At 38.1% G+C, this 22,145-nt stretch overlaps 1 protein-coding gene across 1 annotated transcript in view; it reads right to left on the reverse strand.

Annotated features, from left to right (window-relative positions):
* Nucleotides 1–22,145, reverse strand: part of DNAH11 (dynein axonemal heavy chain 11) — a 315,873-nt gene that overhangs the window by 285,926 nt on the left and 7,802 nt on the right. The window contains 6 exon segments of the mRNA XM_065883652.1: nt 2,280–2,447; nt 3,658–3,891; nt 9,051–9,262; nt 11,826–11,925; nt 12,674–12,863; nt 13,346–13,542. Coding sequence (XP_065739724.1) covers nt 2,280–2,447; nt 3,658–3,891; nt 9,051–9,262; nt 11,826–11,925; nt 12,674–12,863; nt 13,346–13,542 — 1,101 coding nt within the window.

Here is a 22,145-nt window from a genome sequence, read left to right on the forward strand (position 1 = left end):
ACGATAGAGGTGCTAATAATCACTACATTGGCTATTAAAATATATAAATGTATCAAATTAACATGCTGTACACCTTAAATATGCACAATGTTACATGTTTCAATTAAATAAATTAGAAAGCAAGTCTCTCCCCCTAATGGTCTGGATCTCAAAGAGTCCCATAGGAAGAAGTCAAAGCAAATACTTTAAGTTACCTTTATATTCAGTATTAATAATTCAGAAACCCAAGAACATTTTTATGGACACACCCGAGAAATCTCCATCTTCTGTAAATAGACCACAGTGGCAGAACTTCTGTCACACCAATAAAGGCTCAAAGCCTGATTGATAGGCTTGAGATTAATGAAGAGAGAGACATAAACAGCATTTCCAAAAGCAAATTACCAGTCACTGTTTCTTTAATTTACCAGAACATATATAAACCATTTCTACACCAGAGGGCAGGAAGGCTGACTATAATACACTGGACAGTTACATTAGCACTATTCAATGGGGATTGGGGAATGCAGAGGGGTGTGTGCAGTGGGAGAGGAAGGGCATGGGGTGGGCATGTGTCATGGGGAAACACCTGTATGAATATATGAGCTTGCAGGTAGTTTGCTAACATAATATCTCCTAAAAATTACCAGCTCATTTCATCATAAAAACCAGAACACAATGAAACTCAGCTAAAAAGCCCCCAAATGAACAGTTTATTAAGCAAAAATATATAATCATTGCAATATTCTGAGGCAACACTGATAACCAAGACACATTCAAAAAAAGCAAAGGTCGTCTTTGACTTAAGCACACCAATTAAGTGAACTTTTAGTTAATTCAAATTTCGATTTCGAGGAATAATCAAAGTCAAGGAGCTTTTAAATTATATTCTAAAGCAGGATACAGTAATCAGATAAAAGGATGAAGGGGAACTTTGAGGGCAGGTAATTGATGTCTCTAACCCAGATCTGGAGATCACAGGTAAGCCTTGCCCATTTTATACTAGATACAAATACCAAGCAAATATATATGTGTGTGTGTGTGTGTGTGTGTGTGTGTGTGTGTGTGTCAAGAGCAAGTGAATTTTCTATTCTATGTTTGTGACTGTGCAGGGTTTGGGCAGACACAGGGATAAATTCAGGACCTTTAGCACTACCAGGGAAGCGATATCAGCTAAACCTAGCCATGTCCTCCAACCCTGGCACACTGAAAACCTGCCAGGATTTGTAATCATGAGCAAATCAAGGCTCTCCTGCAACTCGAATGCACCCGACAGTCCTGTGCACGCTGGGTTTCACACTCCTCGGCTTAGTTGCTCAGAAGAGCTAAATCAAGCCACCCCCCAAGAGTCCCATCCTGTCCACATTCACTGAATTCCTGCTGGGTGACAGACATCTTACCAGGCTCTGGGGATGAGCTCATGCATCCCCTAGATCATCACCACAGATCTAGGTTTCTCCTACTTTCCCACAAATTAGCAGGACACACAATGACCGTATCTTTCTTACCATTAACTCCACTTCCCAAAAACTGTCAGCAGTTCAGAGGGATTAAGTTTGCTAACCATGTCCTTACAAAGCTAACATACTGTACTTGTACACTTCAGAGAGTCAAGTATTTGGCCAAATATACACATAATAGTGAATAAATTCACATTCCACAAAAAACAATGATGACTAGAGGTAATCTTTTTTTTTTTTTTTTTTGGTACCTGGGATTCACTGTCATGGCAAACCACTAAAATGAAGCTATTTTTACCCTAGAGCTGCAGGGATGCCCACAGGAACTCCTTGGCTCCTAACCTGCTGGCAGTGACAGAAAACAGAAGCAGCTTAAACCTGAAAGCTTCCCTCTTTTTCAGACAACATACATGTTAATAACATATGTAATGAATGAGCTGAAACTAAATATTCAAGTAGATGAAAAATTGACCTAATGATTCAAGAAAAGGCTAAAATAAAACACACAAGTTACATGGACACCACATGATCAGATCTAAATGAGTTAATATGGAAAATTCCTTTTCACTATACATCAACAAGAGACAAATCCAAACTGAGGTCCACTGTTATATTAGAAACAGTTTAAAATATTCTAAACTGAAAATGCAAAAGTTAGGGACCTAACTTCTGGTCCCTGATCTGCCGCTGAGTAAATGAGAGACCTCAGACAAGTCATTTCCCCTCTTTTCATCCGGGAGAGGTTGGACTGAATGGGACCTATTATCACTGTGACCTACTGTCCTTCCCAGCTTTAAAATACGAGTCTATGAAATTGAAAACACAAAGATACAGTATTACCATGTTATTGTAATCAGATGGGTCATATGTGCTCTGTTTAAAAATCTTACAGAGTTCCATAAATTCTTCACTCATCTCGTGGATTTGTCCATTTAAAATTGCTCCCTTGGTACCGCCAAATTCAAGTCTTTCCAGCTTTTCAAATTCCAGCATGGTGACAAATATATCCTTTGAAAAAAACATCGTAAAGATTTTTCCACCCTCTTGAGTAGGAAAAGAACATTTTAAAGTTTCAAAGAAAGAACATTTTCCAACATTCAAAATCAGTGAGTCAATGGACACTTACATGACATAAAGTGAATATTAATGATGTAACTGAACTAAGTAACTGCCTACTTTTAAAATCATATTCCCATTTTCACATGGACTGAAAATTATCAAGCAGTACAGGCAACACCTAGCTTACCATAGTTTAACATTTGACTCTCTAATTTCATATCCTTCTAATCATAAGTCAGACGTCCGGGTGAGATCCAAAACTCATTTTCAGCCACCAACACTGCAGTGATGGGCTCTCTTATTGAAAAGGAGCTTAAGAGACTGTTATGAAAGGGTGATGCAAGTTACCCAGAGTCAGGCATTTGGCGCTCAAACTTTAAGAGGCATTCAGGCTGCTTAGGTGATGAGAATTTTCAAAACATAAAGCTCTAATTTTGAATGAAATTCAACAAATCTATCAACAAAAAAGCCCAAACTTGCTAGAAAGAGTTTTACAAAGAAAATAAGGAAGTTCAAAATGAAAACAAAAACAGAAACAGAAACCTTAGCCAGTTGGCTCCACACAAGTTTTGGTGCGTAAGTTTACATGTATGTAATTCATGTTTGGTTCTTTGGCATTTAAAACATTTATAAAAAGCATGTTTTCATGTTCTTTTCATCTATTTTTATGAATAGTTATAATATTTGAATAGTATAACATATATATTTATATACTAAAAGTTACCATGATATTTTAGATTATCAAATGGGTTTTCAGCTATGGAATCCCAGTAAAACCATCAAACATGTAAAGAAAAAAGGGGTTATTTTATAGCTTCCTGATTTACAACCATTTTCTAGGAACGTAGTAAGCTGTAGGACAAGGGTCACTGGTACATAGAGATTCACTTACACTCAGTATAATAAAATAATCAAAAATGAATTTTTTAGAAAAAGAAGCCAAAGCTTTAAAACTAAACAAAGCTTTGAAACTAAACAAACTAAAGCTTTTACTGTATCTTGATAGCACGGGCCTCGTAAACTCCTCATGAGGATCACCAAGAAAGCAGACTTCCCACCTCCCACCCAAGCAGAACTATTCCCTAAATCATATAAAAAGCTATAGGGTTTTCTGAAACAACTTACAATATGAATAAATTACAAGTCAATAAACGAATACCTCTATTTTCACGAAACGGTCGAGAAATTTGTCAAATCTAAGAAACACCAGATGAGACTGGAAATCCCATGGTTTCAGCTTCTTATTTCCCATAAAATAGCTTGCCAATCCTTCTCTATAGTTAAAAAAACAATTTTTGAAAGTCTTTAAGATGTTAACGGCCACCTGCACCTTTTCCAGAGAGTCTTCAATTTCTCGCTTCAAAAGGTCTTCAGGCAAAAGGTAAGCTAGTGCCTAGAATTCAATGAAAGGAAACAATAATAAGAAAATGTTTAATAGTTTTCCTGAAAATGACTGTTTCAATGAACTGTTTTATTTTTTCAGTGCATGATTTTTAAATTACAATGTCTAGAATTGGGCCAGCAATGCTGTAAAACAGGAAATACAAATTCTAGAAATTCAGGCACTTAGGTTTCAATGACATACTTGCATACATTAGAGACTTCTACAGGAGATGCTGCAATTTCTGGAATTAAACATTCTGCCAATACTACATTTTTGCTAAGCTTCAAAGATACAACAACTGTGTAACCAGAATTTGCATGGCTATTCCTGGCAGCAAATATTCTGCACAACTGTTTTTTCATATAAAGAAATGTATAAGCCAGGAAGGGACATCTATCAGACCATGTATTTTAAAAATATGCTCACGTTACCTGACAGCACAAGGTCTCTTGAAAAGGTGAGAAAGAGCTAACATAGGTGACTATACCATTGGCAATTCTTTTAGGTTAGCAGACTTCTCTTCTGGGGGCTTAAACTCATTATAGGACATAAAATCTGGCCGAGATATGCCATATGAACTAGTTTTCAATAGTGGAAATGCAAAGGCGAGAATGATTATAGAAAAACCAGCAGATTCATGTAGCAACTCTCACAGAACCATCATTCAGCTCTTCCCTTTGCATATTTGTTATGAACTTTCACAATTTCCCTATTTAGGAGCCTCAGGAACCTATAAAATCTAACCCTGATGCATCTTCACCACATATAAATTATAGGTTTACACTGCACACCTTTAATTCTTCAGTTGCTTAAAAAGTTGTCACAGATCTCAATGGAGAAAGTATTGAAAGCCATTGGGTTCAACACAGCAGATAGAAGAAATGTTTTCCTAAATGTAGACATATTGTCCTCCATCTCCCAATAATGGCTATGGTTTTACATGCAATATAGACTCTGTGCCATAAATGTGTAAAGTAGTAAGAATATCATTCATTTGGTGTCTAAAAAGCCTACTAACTAGTTCCTTCAATTCTAGCAGATCAGGAACAGTGAACAGTGGAGACCATGGTCACCTGGACAGCACATGACCCATCTAAAGGGGTACGTGAAGCTCTAGCAGCTGACTGTGTCAATGGGGATGCAAGAGCCAATGCAGTGAGATCTGGCTTTTCAGTAGAGGCTGGGATGTTGGAAATTCAATGAGACCTACTCAATTTAAGCATCAGAAACAATTTTTTTTAAATTTCAAAATACTATGCAAAATAAAAACAGCAGTGCATTGATCCATTGGCCAAAGACAGTTGACAGAATGCCAGCTTATGACTTCTGACGTATACCACAGCAAGGGTTCAAATGTTTCATAAACACGTTGAAGTCTACAGTCACAAAAACAAAGTACATGAAAACGATATAAGAAAATTATAAAAGGCACATAAAATGTGTGATCACACAAATCATGCAACGTACAAAATTAAGAAACAACATGGTACAAGTGTATATTCAATGAATCACTGCAAATTTTTTAAAGCTGGTAATGCTCAAAGCTGCTGAATTATACTAAAACTTTTTACACATTGATAATAGCAATGCAATTAACATAATCTTTTAAAAAAGAATTTGTAAATATCAAATAGCGTTCAATAGTCATGAAAAGATTGTACCCTTTGATCAACATCAGGAATTTATATTAAGCCAATTATCCAAGTTAAGGAAAAGGATTTCTGTATAAAGTTGTTTTCTGCATGTTGTTTGTAATACAGGAGGCTGGAAGCAACGTAAATATCCAACAATAGCAATCATTTTTCAAGAAGATAGTAAAAAAAAAAAAGAATTATATGATAAAATGCATAAATACGTGTAAATTTTGGAAGAAGGAAAATTTTTAAATGCTGAATTTTAGGGTGATAGAACTGCAGGACTATGTCCATTGTTATAAATTTTATGCAATAAGAGTATTTTACAATTATTCATATACTACATATTAATAGTAATTAGAAATAAAAACTTACATTAAAATATGGAGCAAAATGAGTAAGAACTCTGTCAGCTGGGTGACCTTGAGAAAGCTATTTATCTTCTCTGAACTTTTTTTTTAAAAAAGGGTTTTTTTTTTTTTTTTAATACATAAAGTATCTACTAATAGCACCTATATCATAGTGTTGCCAGAGAATTAAACTCGTAGATTCTTGTAAAGGGCTTAGAAGAATTCTGGCAAATAAGAGGCACTATACAGTGCTTGTTAAGTAAGTATTAAAAATAAGTTAGACAGCAAACGACTGGGGGTGGCGGCAGGTGGTGCGGAGTTTAGCTCTTCAGAGAACCCGGGTATGAAAGTTGACTCATTGCCCATTTTTGATTCCTAACATGTTGGGGCAGATTTACTACAAAGTCCACTTGGAGAATCTAGGAAATCAGGTCGACGGAACCTTTGGACATAAGCCAAGAATAGTAACTAAGGAACAAGAGAAACGACATTATTTCCTTGGGAGCTTGGCAAACTCTGACCATTGACACAGCCTAGGACCCGGGGATAATAGGTTTATAGGCTTACAGGTAACCAGGGCTCCTTGCAAGCCAACTACAATAGTGAATGACAACATTTGAGGTTTCTACACTAACAGAGCTCTGCAGTAAAAGTTTGGATCATTCTCAAAATGAGATGAGGATCCCTCAAAAGGGGTTTGGGAGAAGCGGTGGTCACAGTGGTTAATCCTGCAGTAGGGATCCAAGCCATTAGGACACAGTGCACTCACTTAACAAAAGAGCAAAACTGAGTCTGCACAACAGAGAAACAAATAGAATGAAGCCAGAAGAGATGCTAAAATATAGCAAGGAACAGACCTGTTATCTCCTATCAACAGCTGCAACTATTTTGTAAGGCAAGAGTTTGGAACTAACTTTTACTGAGTCTCTGTTAAATGCCACACATAGCATTTCATTGAGGTTCTCTCTTTTGATCTTTACAAAAGCCCATGAACAGGGCACTTACAAGTTGGAAAGTGAGGCTCAGAAAAGTGATTTAACTACTCTAAAATGGTTCAACTTGATCTTTTTTATTCTCAGCTGTGACACACGGCTTGTGGAATCTTAGTTCCCTGACGAAGAATTGAACCCAAGCCCTCAGCAGTGAAAGTGCGGAGTCTTAATCACTGGACCACCAGGGAAGTCCCCTGGTTCAATTAGATTTGAATCCTGGTTGGTCGGAGCCCAAAGCCCTTTCCATACACCATTCCACTTCTTTGGAAGCAGAGAGGAAGACACACAAGCACACCTCAATCTCATATGTATTCCAGAAACGGTAAACTACAAGTCAGGAAACCTGTTCTTTAATTTGGATTTCCCCCTAAATGCTCAAGCAAAGTGAGCAAATGATATCTTTCAAGTTTCCATTAATTCACCTGAAAAAGTATCAGGATTACAATGGCACACAGTTCCCCAACCAGTTTCTGCTACAACACTGCTCTCTTTAACGTTTAGAAAAGAAAGGTTCTGGGGCCTGGGGCAGCAGAAGCTCCAAACAGCTTGCCCTGTCTATCAACAGACTTTCAGGGCTCCCAGTCCCCTCCAATTTTACCCGACTATGCAATGAAAAATTTTTAATTTCTATGTGAGTCATGAGGTGAAAACCACCACGAAGCATTAGACTAGATCAGGGATTTAGGTCAATCACAGTTGTCCACCCTTCTCTGAGCTAGTGATCCAGGCCTGTCCAAGATATCCTATCTCCCTGGCCACATGATTGTTCCAGGAGTGAAAATAAAACCCACTGGTCCAGAACAAAAAACAAAGTCAGCCTCTTTCCAGGGAAGTTCCTCTACTAGAAGGATATCCATCTGGTACTACCAAAAGCCACCTTGGTTAACACGTGATGAGAGCCTGAGAATCAAGTCAAACACAAACGAGCAAAACAGAGCTTTGAAATTATCATCTGTGTCCCCTGGAGCAAGCTAATCCTCAAGTCTTTGCACTGTTAGACTTTTCACTTCACATGAACTTAGACACTTCTCTTTTTCTGCTTGTTTGCCAGTTACAGCTGGAAACGATCCAATTCTCATAGGAAGCGCTCTTACTTAGCAACTCAAAGGCTAAGCCATATGCACAGATTCTGATTCTCTGGCATCTGTTTTACAAAAACTCCTTAGGTGTTCAGACACACACCCTGATATAGACCCTGCTATGGACTAAAGTGTGACACCCGCTCCAAAAAGTGCCTGTGTTGAAGCCCTAACCACCAATGTGACTACCTGGAGATAGAATCTTTAGGAGGTAATTAAAGTTAATGAGGTCATGAGCGCGGGACCCTGATCGGACAGGACTGTGGTTTTTTAAAAAGAGGAAGAGGGAGATCTTTCTCTCAGTGTGAGGGCACAGAGAAAAGGCAGCTATCTGCAAGCCAGAACACGACCATGCTGGCACCTGGATCTGGTCTCCCAGGCTCCAAAAATGTGAGAAAGCAATTCCTGAAAATAAAGCCACACAGCCTGTGGTATTTTGTTATGGCAACTCAAGCAGACTAAGACACACACACCCTCAACAAAGAATCACTGGATGATATGCCCTGCAAGTATCTTTTAGCTCTCAAATTATGAAATATTCTCTGATATTATGGACACAAGAGTAATTAAAGTTCCCACAGGATGAGGAAGCAGTCCAATTTTTTTAAAACATTTTGCAAGTTAAGTGAAGAGTAGAGAAACAATTATAAACAAGATTTTTAAAGATCAACCATGAATCAGAATTCTTTTAATATAATTCTACTACTATTTTTGGAGGATCATTTTTTTTCTGCCAGATTCTCTTAACTTACTTCCCTTTCCAAAAGTCTTCCCCCAGCCAGTGTTCCTGTGGAAACCAAAGGGAAAGCTACAAAGAAAGTACTACGTGTGTGTGCCTTTTATTAGAAGCTGCCTTAAATCTCTTTTGAAGAAAAGTAGGATGTTAAACAGAATCCAGTAACAACCTGTCCCTTGACTGTATCTGACTTATTTCCAGAGCTCCTTTGCCTTTTAGGATACAGTCATCTGGCCTTTGTTACCATAAAAGTCTTATGAAAAAAGAAAAGGGAAAAAGGTGTTCTGTAGACTGGATTTATTCATTCCTCCTTGATCTCATAAAACCTACCAAACGGCAATAATTCTCATTGTTCCTATGTTTTTCATGCTACGTACCCGGTCAATGAAGAGATTACAAAACTCTTGCAATAGAACTATAATCCGAACAGGGGTATTATAAAACGTGGAATGACTCCAGATCAGACAGATGGTATGAAATAACGGGGCAATTAATACACCAGTCTGTGGGAATTCCGTCTCCTGAACACATTGAAGGTGTCTCCTCAGGGGTCTCAGGAAAAGTTCCACGTCTTGGGCTTCGAGAAGAGCTGAAAGGAAACCACCGTTAATGTGAGGCAGCCTCTTTTATCTGAAGTCACTTCACAAGGTCAAGAGAACAATGCAAAACAACATGGCTGTACTTAAATGCTGCCTCTTTCTTTTTATATCACTTACCCTACCATTGACACAGGGCAGGTTAGGAAGGCTTTCGACACTGTCCAGCTGTAACAACCCTTCAAAGAGAACCCAGGCGTAGTTACTCACAAGTAAACAGCGACTGAAGACTCACCAGAAAGTTAACTCCTCCCATGCACTTGGTACCAGCACAATTGAATCACTTATTATCTCATTCTAGTGTCCTATAAGAGTAACTCATACCATGAAAAATTTTCCATTATATTATTACCCACAGGGTAACTACTGAAATTGTCAAGCATGGGTGATGAAAATATTTTGAACTAGATAGAAGCAATAGTTACAGGATATTGTGAATACACTAAATGCCACCAATCTGTACACTTTAAAAACTTTTTTTTAATGTTAGGTGAATTTTACCTCAATTTAAAAAATTGTTATGCATGGTAGGAATAAGAAATACTTTTTTAAAAAGGTATATATGAAGACAACATTGAAATAGTTATGATGAATTACTGGTTAATCTAATCCAAATTTTCTCTTGATTAAAACTGGTCCTTTTAATGTACCCTAAATGGATCTCCATCAGACTTCACTGTACTCCTGAGGCTACAAATACCTTTGATTAACTGAAAATGGTCTTTATTTATGAAGGTAAGGAATGAAGGAAAGTAAATTCCTTAATTTCTGGTGTTATCCCAAAAGACTCCTGTCAGAAGTTAAAAACAAAACAAACTGCCAGACTTTTTTTTTTTTTTTTTTGGCTGTCAGAGTCAGGTATGCACCCACCCATGTTGCTCTTCTTGACATGTAACCAATTAATCTCTCCACCTAACAATAAAGACCTGAGAAGAAAGAGAGGGTCCAGGAACTATTTTTTCCTCAGATGCACTCACGTTTTGAAATTAGTGTTTTCATCAGTGTTAATTTCAAAATCCAATAATTGCATGTAAAGGTAAAGTGCCCTTAAAATGTGATAAGCACTTCTAGTGATTTTACAAAGCCTCGAGTAGGTCTTTGGGAGAGCCTTCTACCTCTAACTGAGAATGGCTTTGGGCCACTTGTTCTACTGAAAGTGTTTTCTCCTGAATCTCCAGTCCATATGCTCAGAAGGCTTTGAGGACCCCTGGGATTCATTCCTGGATAAGTTTTATCCACAGAAAATGTGAATATTACTACCAGAAAAAATGCAAGCAGCCTCTGTTTATTGAGGGTACACTTACTATGTGCCTAGTACTCTGTGCACTGTATATTAGGTCTTCAATTCATTGGTCCTCAGCCAGGGGAGGATTTACCACAAGGGTCATTTGACAATGTCTTGAGACACTTTTTGTCCTCACAACAGGCATGGGGGGAGTGGACAGAGGCCAAGGATGCTGCTAAATACCCTGCAATGAACAGGGTGGTTCCCCACAACAAAGAATTATCCTGCCCAAAACGTCAGTGGTGACAAGGTTGAGAAATAGTGCTCTAATTCTTGCAACAATTACACAAGGAAGGTGTTAGTATGCCAAGTTGGCCAACAGAAACCAGGGACGCAGCAAATTTAAGATGTACTGAGTGGATCTGGGATAGAAATACAGATCTAATGCCATCTTGTCTTAAGGCCTCTTTTCAAACAGAGTTCATGGAGAAAAGCCTAAAGAGATAGCAAAACATTTTCAAAGTAGATTTTAAGTATTTCCTAACCTTCCACGTTACATAGGAAAAAGTTTAAAAATAATTTTCTCATGTTAGAAACAAAAACAAGCTATTGGGCCATGTTATCTTTCAATTTTATCGTTTAAAACTTCAGTATCACGGATCATATCTGTATTTGCTTACACACGTCTAAAGAAACAGAAACAGAAATAAACAAATTACGGAGGGGTGTTACGCCTGGGTGAGGTTGAAACTGGGTACTGAGAAGATAAGGAAACTTTTCACTTACACGATTTCCTTTTTAAATTAAAAATACCTGTTTATAATTTCTGAGTTTTAACAACGTACATGCATTACCTGTTCAAAATTCAACAAACAAACCCTCCTCTCTGTGTGTTTAATCTTCACCAAAACCTCAATGATGACTTCGCGTTCTTATGACTTAAATAAATGGTGGATGTTAAGCAAATTCAGAGATTCTACTGGGGAGTCACTGGACTAACTGCAGCCCAACTGTTGATTAGAAAGCCTCCATGCTGGGCATTCAGTGACCCGCTGCTAAACACCAAAGGCCTTTCCCCTCCACACACATACACTCTCACTGAAAGTTCAATCTAGAGCCTCTGTGGTAGGTACTTACTATATACCCGAAAAATGGTTTAATATAGCCGGAGAATCAACGGCAGATAATTAAGATGGACTTATCATTAGAAGAGTCAAGTGCAGTCATTTCATGAGCATGCTAAGGGGAGAAGGGTAGAGGAGGCTGAGCAGACAGTCAGGAGTCAGATCAGGAGGGACCACTGATGCCAGGCTAAGGAACACGAGTCTTACCATTTTCCACAGCCATGAGGATACCCTTCAAAGTTGGAAAATAGCTGCTTTGCTTATTTTTCAGGATCTTAACCATCTTGAGGACAATGGGAACCTGAAGCTAAATTGAAAAAAAAAAAAAATATATATATATAAGCTAGATTAATGACTAAATAAATGCATTCTGCAATAAAATATTTAAATAATACTCCATTCATGCACAGTACACACAGTATTTAATACTCAAAGACATACCTGGGTTCAAGTTAAAAATAATTTTTTTCCTTAAGACTGTATGTTATTTTACATTTATAGCTCTTAATTTGTATTTTCAAAAAGCCTGTTAATATACATTTTATTATACATGTAAAATATTAACTTTTCCATATAAAATCTGTTTCAGAAAATCTCTAACAGATAGGTGAACATGTGAATGAATGTCGTAGTTTTTAGAACATTAAACTGAATAACTTCTAATGGCAAACACCAGCAGAGGAACCAGTTAGTTCTTCCAAAGCTGCATCTCTCCACTAAGCAAAATCTACTCCTTTCCCAAATTAATTACATCAACTAGATTAATTAAATCTTACAATCTTCAACATTTCCCTTGGGAACTACTCTTTCTTTGCCACAAAGTGTTTCCAATTACTGTCAAAATAGTCGCAAAAAGGCAAAATTACTTTTAATTCCCATTAATTTTAAGAATGCATACCATATAGAACTTTGGAATAAGAAAACAGACAATTAAGTTGTTCAAAGACAGTGTATTAAACCTTTAACATTACTGGAAATCATGGCTTTGGAGACCAAATTCTACAACTGACTTTGCTAATTCAACTGGCAAGCAATTTCGAGGGCTCTCAACTTACTTGATCATAAACGAATGCTAGGTTCTCTCTCCTCATCATCCAGAAATCCAGTTCAGTTTGAGGATCTGAGTGAAGACCATTCAGTAAAGACCGCACTAAATCTTTCTCTACAATTTCTTGGATTTGATGCGACCATTTAATAACCACTGATTCAATTGCATGGAGTACTGTCCTTTCATTTGGCTCTAGTCTACAAACACTGAAATGATTAAAAATACAAAAATGAATCATTTCATCCAAATAAGGATAGGACTTGAATTTTAATAGGTATTTTATGAATCCATAAGCTAGTTTTCTAAATATAAATTCTTCAAAATCACATCTATTATTTTTATAGCCTCAATTTGAGTTGTGACATTGTTATTCTGTCATGGGCATGTCTCTAACATTTAAAAAATTGTTAAAGAATCATAATGTCCTCAAAAACATTTTACTCGAAGAGTACTGTTGACATTATGGCAATTGGTACTGCTTGCTTTTTGTACAGTCTGCTTTTAGAAAGAATACTTTGAAAGGAAATAATATATATGGTGTTTCTGTACATTATTTTTAAAAATATGCTGTAGTTATAATAATTCTGATATTTTGCTAACAGTTTGCTGGGGCTATGATATTAAATGGGTGTGCTGGCTCTCCATGTTGATATCCTGTGTAAACCATATCATTACGTACTTGGTCTCTGAATATTTCTCATCCAGGTCAACATTTTCTGCAATAGTGGGAACTGGTAGAAGAGTTCTTCTCAACATTTTGCCCCTAAAAATATGCATTTTATTTTTCATGACTTCTATGTGACGTTCCATGTCTTGTGAAATAAAACAGGACCAGGATTTATGGTTGTTCTTATTAGAAATAATTGGCATTAAAATCTAGAGAAAGAGAAACATTTTAAAAAGCAGTGAAATTAATTTATACACAACGTGCTCCTTCAAAGATTTTCTTGTCACACAAGATCAGCAACAAAACCACCCAATTTCAATTTCATAAATATCCTCCTGTGATATCAAATCTACAAAGAGATGACAAAGTCAGTGACCCATTTAGATTTAATCAATTAGACAAATTCAAAGTGGAAATACTATACTACTTGTTCATTCATTTACCCATTTATCAAACATTTATGGAGGCTCCCAATAACTTAAACTCTGCATGAAATAAGCAAAATCATGTCAAGTAAGTAAACTGCTTTCTTAATGCAAACTGCGCACACAGGCAGGTATAGTAATGTAAAAAATCTTCTTGAATCACATGGAGGCAAGAGTAAATTAATCTTCTCCAGCCCTGGGTGACATCCCAGTGGATTAAATTTTGATAGAAAGATGTTCATTTAATCATATGAACCTTTTTTGAACTCCTTCCACCATTAAGTTGGAAATACCAATGAAATTATATGTGTGAAAATACTCCAAAATTATTTTGTGTTCCCAAAGCCCAGCATATCTTACGTAATTAGTAAGAGTTTGTTGAGTTAATGAAGTTGGTCTCTTCTTGCTTCCTCACTCATTTTCAATATGTACTAATTAAACATTTTCCTGACACAATCTGTCCAGACCATCAGCATTACCTATAAAATTTCCATTAGCTAAAATGCTTAGAAAATAGGTATTCCACCTTTTTAAAGCTGATTTTGAGAAAACAACCTTCTAGTTAACTAAAAACAAACTGAAATTTTATTTTATTTTCCAATGGGGATAAAACAAATCTTTCCAAATTGTATTATTATTACAATTGCCTGCTTTGTACCCAATACTTGTTGAGCTAGGAGATTAGTAAGGAACAGTGTGTATTCCATGGAAACAGCCTAAATGTCCATCAACAGATGAATGGATAAAGATGTGGTAGGGGAGGAGCTTCAAGATGGTTGAAGAGTAACACACGGAAATCACCTTCCTCCCCACAAATACATCAGAAATACATCAACATGTGGAACAACTCCTACAGAACACCTACTGAACGCTGGCAGAAGACCTCAGACCTCCCAAAAGGCAAGAAACTGCTCATGTAACTGGGTAGGGCAAAAGAAAAAACAGAGACAAAAAATAGGGACGGGACCTGCACCAGTGGGAGGGAGCTGTGAAGGAGGAAAGGTTTCCACACACTAGGAAGCCCCTTCGCGGGCGGAGACTGTGGGTAGCAGAGGGGGGAAGCTTCACGGCCACGGAGGAGAGCATAGCAACAGGGGTGCGGAGGGCAAAGCGGAGAGATTCCCGCACAGAGGATCGGTGCTGACCGGCACTCACCAGCCTGAGAGGCTTGTCTGCTCACGCGCCGGGGCGGCCAGGGGCTGGGAGCTGAGGCTCAGGCTTTAGTCGGATCCCAGGGAGAGGACTGGGGTGGGGGCGTGAACACGGCCTGTAGGGGGTTAGTGCGCCATGGCTAGCCGGGAGGGAGTCCGGAAAAATGTGTGGAGCTGCCGAAGAGGCAGGAGACTTGTTCTTGTCTCTTTGTTTCCTGGTGTGCGAGGGGAGGGGATTCAGAGCGCCGCTTAAAGGAGCTCCAGAGACGGGCGTGAGCCACGGCTATAAGTGTGGACCCCAGAGACGGACATGAGACGCTAAGGCTGCTGCTGTGGCCACCAAGAAGCCAGTGTGCGAGCACAGGTAACTCTCCACACCTCCCCTCCCGAGAGCCTGTGTAGCCCACCACTGCCAGGGTCCCGGGATCCAGGGACAACTTCCCCAGGAGAACACACGGCGCGCCTCAGGCTGGTGCAACGTAATGCCAGCCTCTGCTGCCACAGGCTCGCCCCACACTCCGTGCCCCTCCCTCCCCCCCGGCCTGAGTGAGCCAGAGCCCCCGAATCAGCTGATCCTTTAACCCTCTCCTGTCTGATCGAAGAACAGATGCCCTCTGGCGACCTACACGCAGAGGCGGGTCCAAATCCAAAGCTGAACCCTGGGAGCTGTGCGAACAAAGCAAAGAAAGGGAAATCTCTCCCAGCAGCCTCAGGAGCAGCGGATTAAATCTCCACAAACAACATGATGTACCCTGCATCTGTGGAATACCTGAGTAGACAACGAATCATCCCAAACTGAGGAGGTGGACTTCGGGAGCAATGATATACATATTTTATTCCCTTTTTCTCTTTTTGTGAGTGTGTATGTGTATGCTTCCATGTGTCATTTTGTCTGTATAGCTTTGCTTTTACCATTTCTCCTAGGGTTCTGTCTGTCCTTTTTTTATTACTTAAAAAATTATTTTTCTTAATAATTATTTTTTATTTTACTAACTTTTATTTTATCTTCTTTCTTTTTTTTTCTCCCTTTTATTCTGAGCCGTGTGGATGACAGGCTGTTGGTGCTCCAGCCAGGTATCAGGGCTGTGCCTCTGAGGTGGGAGAGCCAAGTTCAGGACACTGGTCCACAAGAGACCTCCCAGCTCCATGTAATATCAAACGGCGAAAATCTCCCAGAGATCTCCATCTCAAGGCTAAGACCCAGCTCCACTCAACGACCAGCAAGCTACAGTGCAGGACACCCTATGCCAAACAACTAGCAAGACAGGAACACAACCCCACCCATTAGCAGAGAGGCTGCCTAAAATCATAAGTCCACAGACACCCCAAAACACACCACCAGACGTGGACCTGCCCACCAGAAAGACAAGATCCAGCCTCATCCACCAGAACACAGGCACTAGTCCCCTCCACCAGGAACCCCACACAACCCATTGAACCAAATTTAGCCACTGGGAACAGACAACAAAAACAACGGGAATTACGAAACTGCAGCCTGCGAAAGGAGACCCCAAACACAGTAAGTTAAGCAAAATGAGAAGACAGAGAAACACACAGCAGATGAAGGAGCAAGGCAAAAACCCACCAGACAAAACAAATGAAGAGGAAATAGGCAGTCTACCTGAAAAAGAATTCAGAATAATGATAGTAAAGATGATCCAAAATCTTGGAAATAGAATGGAGAAAATACAAGAAACATTTAACAAGGACCTAGAAGAACTAAAGAGCAAACAAACAATGATGAACAACACAATAAATGAAATTTAAAAATCTCTAGAAGGAATCAACAACAGAATAACTGAGGCAGAAGAACGGATAAGTGACCTGGAAGATAAAATAGTGGAAATAACTACTGTAGAGCAGAATAAAGAAAAAAGAATGAAAAGAACTGAGGACAGTCTCAGAGACCTCTAGGACAACATTAAATGCACCAACATTCGAATTATAGGGGTCCCAGAATCAGAAGAGAAAAAGAAAGGGATTGAGAAAATATTTGAAGAGATTATAGTTGAAAAATTCCCTAATATGGGAAAGGAAATAGTCAATCAAGTCCAAGAAGTACAGAGAGTCTGATACAGGATAAATCCAAGGAGAAACACGCTAAGACACATATTAATCAAACTATCAAAAATTAAATACACTGAAAAAATATTAAAAGCAGCAAGGGAAACACAAGAAATAACATACAAGGGAATCCCCATAAGGTTAACAGCTGATCTTTCAGCAGAAGCTCTGCAAGCCAGAAGGGAGTGGCAGGACATATTTAAAGTGAGGAAAGGGAAAAACCTACATCCAGGATTACTGTATCCAGCAAGGATCTCATTCAGATTAGATGGAGAAATTAAAACCTTTACAGACAAGTAAAAGCTAGGAGAATTCAGCACCAGCAAACCAGCTCTACAACAATTGCTAAAGCAACTTCTCTAGGCAGGAAACACAAGAGAAGGAAAAGACCTACAATAACAAACCCAAAACAATTAAGAAAATGGGAAGAGGAACATACATATCGAAAATTACCTTAAATGTAAATGGCTTAAATGCTCCAACCAAAAGACATAGATTGGCTGAATGGATACAAAAACAAGACCTGTATATATGCTGTCTACAAGAGACCCACTTCAGACCTTGGGACACATACAGACTGAAAATGAGGGGATGGAAGAAATATTCCATGCAGATGGAAATCAAAAGAAAAATGGAGTGGCAATTCTCATATCAGACAAAATAGACTATTTTTTTATTTTTATTTTTTTTAATTTTAATTTTTTTTAACATCATGTAGAGTATAATTGCTTTACAATGATGTGTTAGTTTCTGCTTTATAACAACAAAATAGACTTTAAAACAAAGACTATTTCAAGAGACAAAGAAAGAGACTACATAATGATCAAGGGATCAATCCAAGAAGAAGATATAACAACTGTAAATATTTATGCACCCAACATAGGAGCACCTCAATACATAAGGCAAATACTAACAGCTATAAAAGAGGAAATCGACAGGTACACAATCATAGTAGGGGACTTTAAAGTTTAAAATCGAAATCATATCAAGTATCTTTCTGGACCACAACACTATGAGAATAGGTATCAATTACAGGAAAAAGTCTGAAAAAAATACAGACACATGGAGGCTAAACAACACACTACTTAATAACCAAGAGATCACTGAAGAAATCAAAAAGGAAAACAAAAAATACTTACAAACAAATGACAATGAACACAACAACCCAAAACCTATGTGATGCAGCAAAAGCAGTTCTAAGAAGGAAGCTTACAGCAATACAATCCTACCTTAAGAAACAAGAAGCATCTCAAATAAACAACCTAACCTTATACCTAAAGCAATTAGAGAAAGAAGAACAAAAATCCCCCAAAGTTAGCCGAAGGAAAGAAATCATAAAGATCAGGTCAGAAATAAATGAAAACGAAATGAAGGAAACAATAGCAAAGATCAATAAAACTAAAAGCTGGTTATTTGAGAAGATAAAGAAAATTGATAAACCATTAGCCAGACTCATCAAGAAAAAAGGGAGAAGACTCAAATCAATAGAATTAGAAATGAAAAAGGAGAAGTAACAACTGACACTGCAGAAATACAACAGATCATGAAAGATTACTACAAACAACGTTATGCCAATAAAATGGACAACCTGTAAGAAATGGACAAATTCTTAGAAACGCACAACCTTCTGAGACTGAACGAGGAAGAAATAGAAAATAGGAACAGACCAATCACAAGCACTGAAATTGAAACTGTGATTGAAAATCTTCCAACAAACAAAAGCCCAAGGACCAGATGGCTTCACAGGCGAATTCTATCAAACATTTAGAGAAGCGCTAACAGCTATCCTTCACAAACTCTTCCAAAATATAGCAGAGGGAGGAACACTCCCAAACTCATTCTATGAGGCCACCATCACCCTGATACAAAAACCAAAGAGGTCACAAAAAAAGAAAACTACAGGCCAATAACACTGATGAACACAGATGCAAATATCCTCAACAAAATACGAGTAAACAGAATCCAACAGCACATTAAAAGGATCATACACCATGATCAAGTGGGGTTCATCCCAGGAATGCAAGGATTCTTCAATATATGCAAATCAATCAATGTGATAAACCATATCAACAAATTGAAGGAGAAAAACCATATGATCATCTCAATAGATGCAGAGAAAGCTTTCGACAAAATTCCACACCCATTTAGGATAAAAACCCTCCAGAAAGTAGGCATAGAGGGAACTTTCCTCAATATAATGAAGGCCATATATGAAAAACCCACAGCCAACATCATCCTCAATGGTGAAAAACTGAAACCATTTCCACTGAGATCAGGAACAAGACAAGGTTGCCCACTCTCACCACTCTTACCACTCTTATTCAACATAGTTTTGGAAGTTTTTAGCCACAGCAATCAGAGAAGAAAAAGATATAAAAGGAATCCAAATCAGAAAAGAAAAAGTAAAGCTGTCACTGTTTGCAGATGACATGATACTATACACAGAGAATCCTAAAGATGCTACCAGCAAACTACTAGAGCTAATCAGTGAATTTGGTACAGTAGCAATATACAAAATTAACGCACAGAAATCTCTTGCATTCCTATACACTAATGATGAAAAATTTGAAAGTGAAATTAAGAAAACACTCCCATTTACCACTGCAACAAAAGTAATACAATAACTAGGAATAAACCCACCTAAGGAGACAAAAGGCCTGTATGCAGAAAATTATAAGACACTGATGAAAGAAATTAAAGATGATACAAACAGATGGAGAGATATACCATGTTCTTGGATTGGAAGAATCAACATTGTGAAAATGACTCTACTACCCAAAGCAATCTACAGATTCAATGCAATCCCTATCCAACTACCACTGGCATCTTTCACAGAAGCAGAACAAAAAAATTCACAATTTGTTTGGAAACACAGAAGACCATGAATAGCCAAAGCAATCTTGAGAATGAAAAACAGAGCTGGAGGAATCAGGCTCCCTGACTTCAGACTACACTACAAAGCTACAGTAATCAAGACAGTATGGTACCGGCACAAAAACAGAAACAGATCAATGGAACAGGATAGAAAGCCCAGTGATAAACCCACACACATATGGTCACCTTATCTTTGATAAAGGAGGCAAGAATATACAGTGGAGAAAAGATAGACTCTTCAATAAGTGGTGCTGGGAAAACTGGACAGGTACATGTAAAAGTATGAGATTAGAACACTCCCTACCACCATACACAAAAATAAGCTGAAAATGGATTAAAGAGCTAAATGTAAGGCCAGAAACTATCAAACTCTTAGAGGAAAACATAGGCAGAACACTCTATGACATAAGTCACCACAAGATCCTTTTTGACCCACCTCCTAGGGAAATGGAAATAAAAATAAACAAATGGGACCTAATGAAACTTAAAAGCTTTTGCACAGCAAAGGAAACCATAAACAAGACCAAAAGACAACCCTGAGAATGGGAGAAAATATTTGCAAATGAACCAACTGACAAAAGATTAATGTCCAAAATTTACAAACAGCTCATGCAGCTCAATATCAAAAAAACAAACAACCCAATCCAGAAATGGGCAGAAGACCTAGATAGACATTTCTCCAAAGAAGATATACAGATTGCCAACAAACACATGAAAGAATGCTCAATATCATTAATCATTGGAGAAATGCAAATCAAAACTTCAATGAGATATCATCTCACACCAGTCAGAATGGCCGTCATCAAAAAATCTACAAACATTAAATGCTGGAGAAGGTGTGGAGAGAAGGGAACCCTCTTGCACTGTTGGTGGGAATGTAAATTGATACAGCCACTATGGAGGACTGTATGGAGGTTCCTTAAAAAACTAAAAATAGAACTACCATATGACCCTGTAATCCCACTACTGGGCATATATCCTGAGAAAACCATAATTCAAAAAGACTCAGGTACCAAAATGTTCATTGCAGCTCTATTTACAATAGCCAGGACATGGAAGCAACCTAAGTGTTCATCAACAGATGAATGGATAAAGAAGATGTGGCACATATATACAATGGAATATTACTCAGCCATAAAAAGAAATGAAATTGAGTTATTTGTAATGAGGTGGATGGACCTAGAGTCTGTCATACAGAGTGAAGTAAGTCAGAGAGAGAAAAAAAAAATACTGTATGCTACCACATATATATGGAATCTAAAAAACTAAATGGTCATGAAGAACCTAGGGGCAAGATGGGAATAAAGACGCAGACCTACTAGAGAATGGACTTGAGGATATGGGGAGGGGGAAGGGTAAGCTGGGACAAAGTGAGAGAGCAGCATGGACATATATATACTACCAAACATGAAATAGATAGCTAGTGGGAAGCAGCTTCATAGCACAGTGAGATCAGCTAGGTGCTTTGTGACCACCTAGAGGGGTGGGATAGGGAGGGTGGGAGGGAGGGAGACACAAGAGGGAAGAGATATGGGGACATATGTATATGTACAACGGATTCACTTTGTTATAAAGCAGAAACTAACATACCATTGTAAAGCAATTATACTCCAATAAAGATGTTAAAAAAAAGAAAAGATGTGGTATATATATATCATGGAATACTACTCAGCTATAAAAAAAGAATGAAATGATGCCATTTGCAGCAACATGGATGGACGTAGAGATTATCATACTAAGTGAAGTAAATCAGAAAGACATACCATATGGTATCACTTATATGTGGAATCCAAAATGTAACACAAATGAACTTATCTATGAAACAGAAACAGACTCACAGACACTGAGAACAGACTTGTGGTTGCCAAGGGGGAGGAGTGTAGGGGAGGAATGGACTGGGAGTTTGGGGTTAGCAGATGCAAACTATTATATATTGGATGGATAAACAACAAGGTCCTACTGTATAGAACAGGGAACTATATTCAACATTCTGTGATAAACCATAATGGAAACGAATATGAAAAAAATATATATATATAACTGAATCACTTTGCTGTACAGTAGAAATTAACACAACATTGTAAATCAACTATACTTGAATAAAAATAAATTTTAAAAAAGAAAGGAACTAGCGTGTCTTCTATGAGCTCCGTGGGTTAGGTACCTCGATATCAGAACTGCCATGAAAGGCACGTTTTTGTGTCATGTGGAAACACAGGAGAAACACCCATCTCTGGCCAGGAGGGTTATTAGGGAAGACTTGCCAGGAAACTTGCTACTTGGTTAAAATCTTTAAGA

This window comes from Phocoena phocoena, chromosome 9, assembly GCF_963924675.1.
Source record: "Phocoena phocoena chromosome 9, mPhoPho1.1, whole genome shotgun sequence".
NCBI classification, from domain to species: Eukaryota; Metazoa; Chordata; class Mammalia; order Artiodactyla; family Phocoenidae; genus Phocoena; species Phocoena phocoena.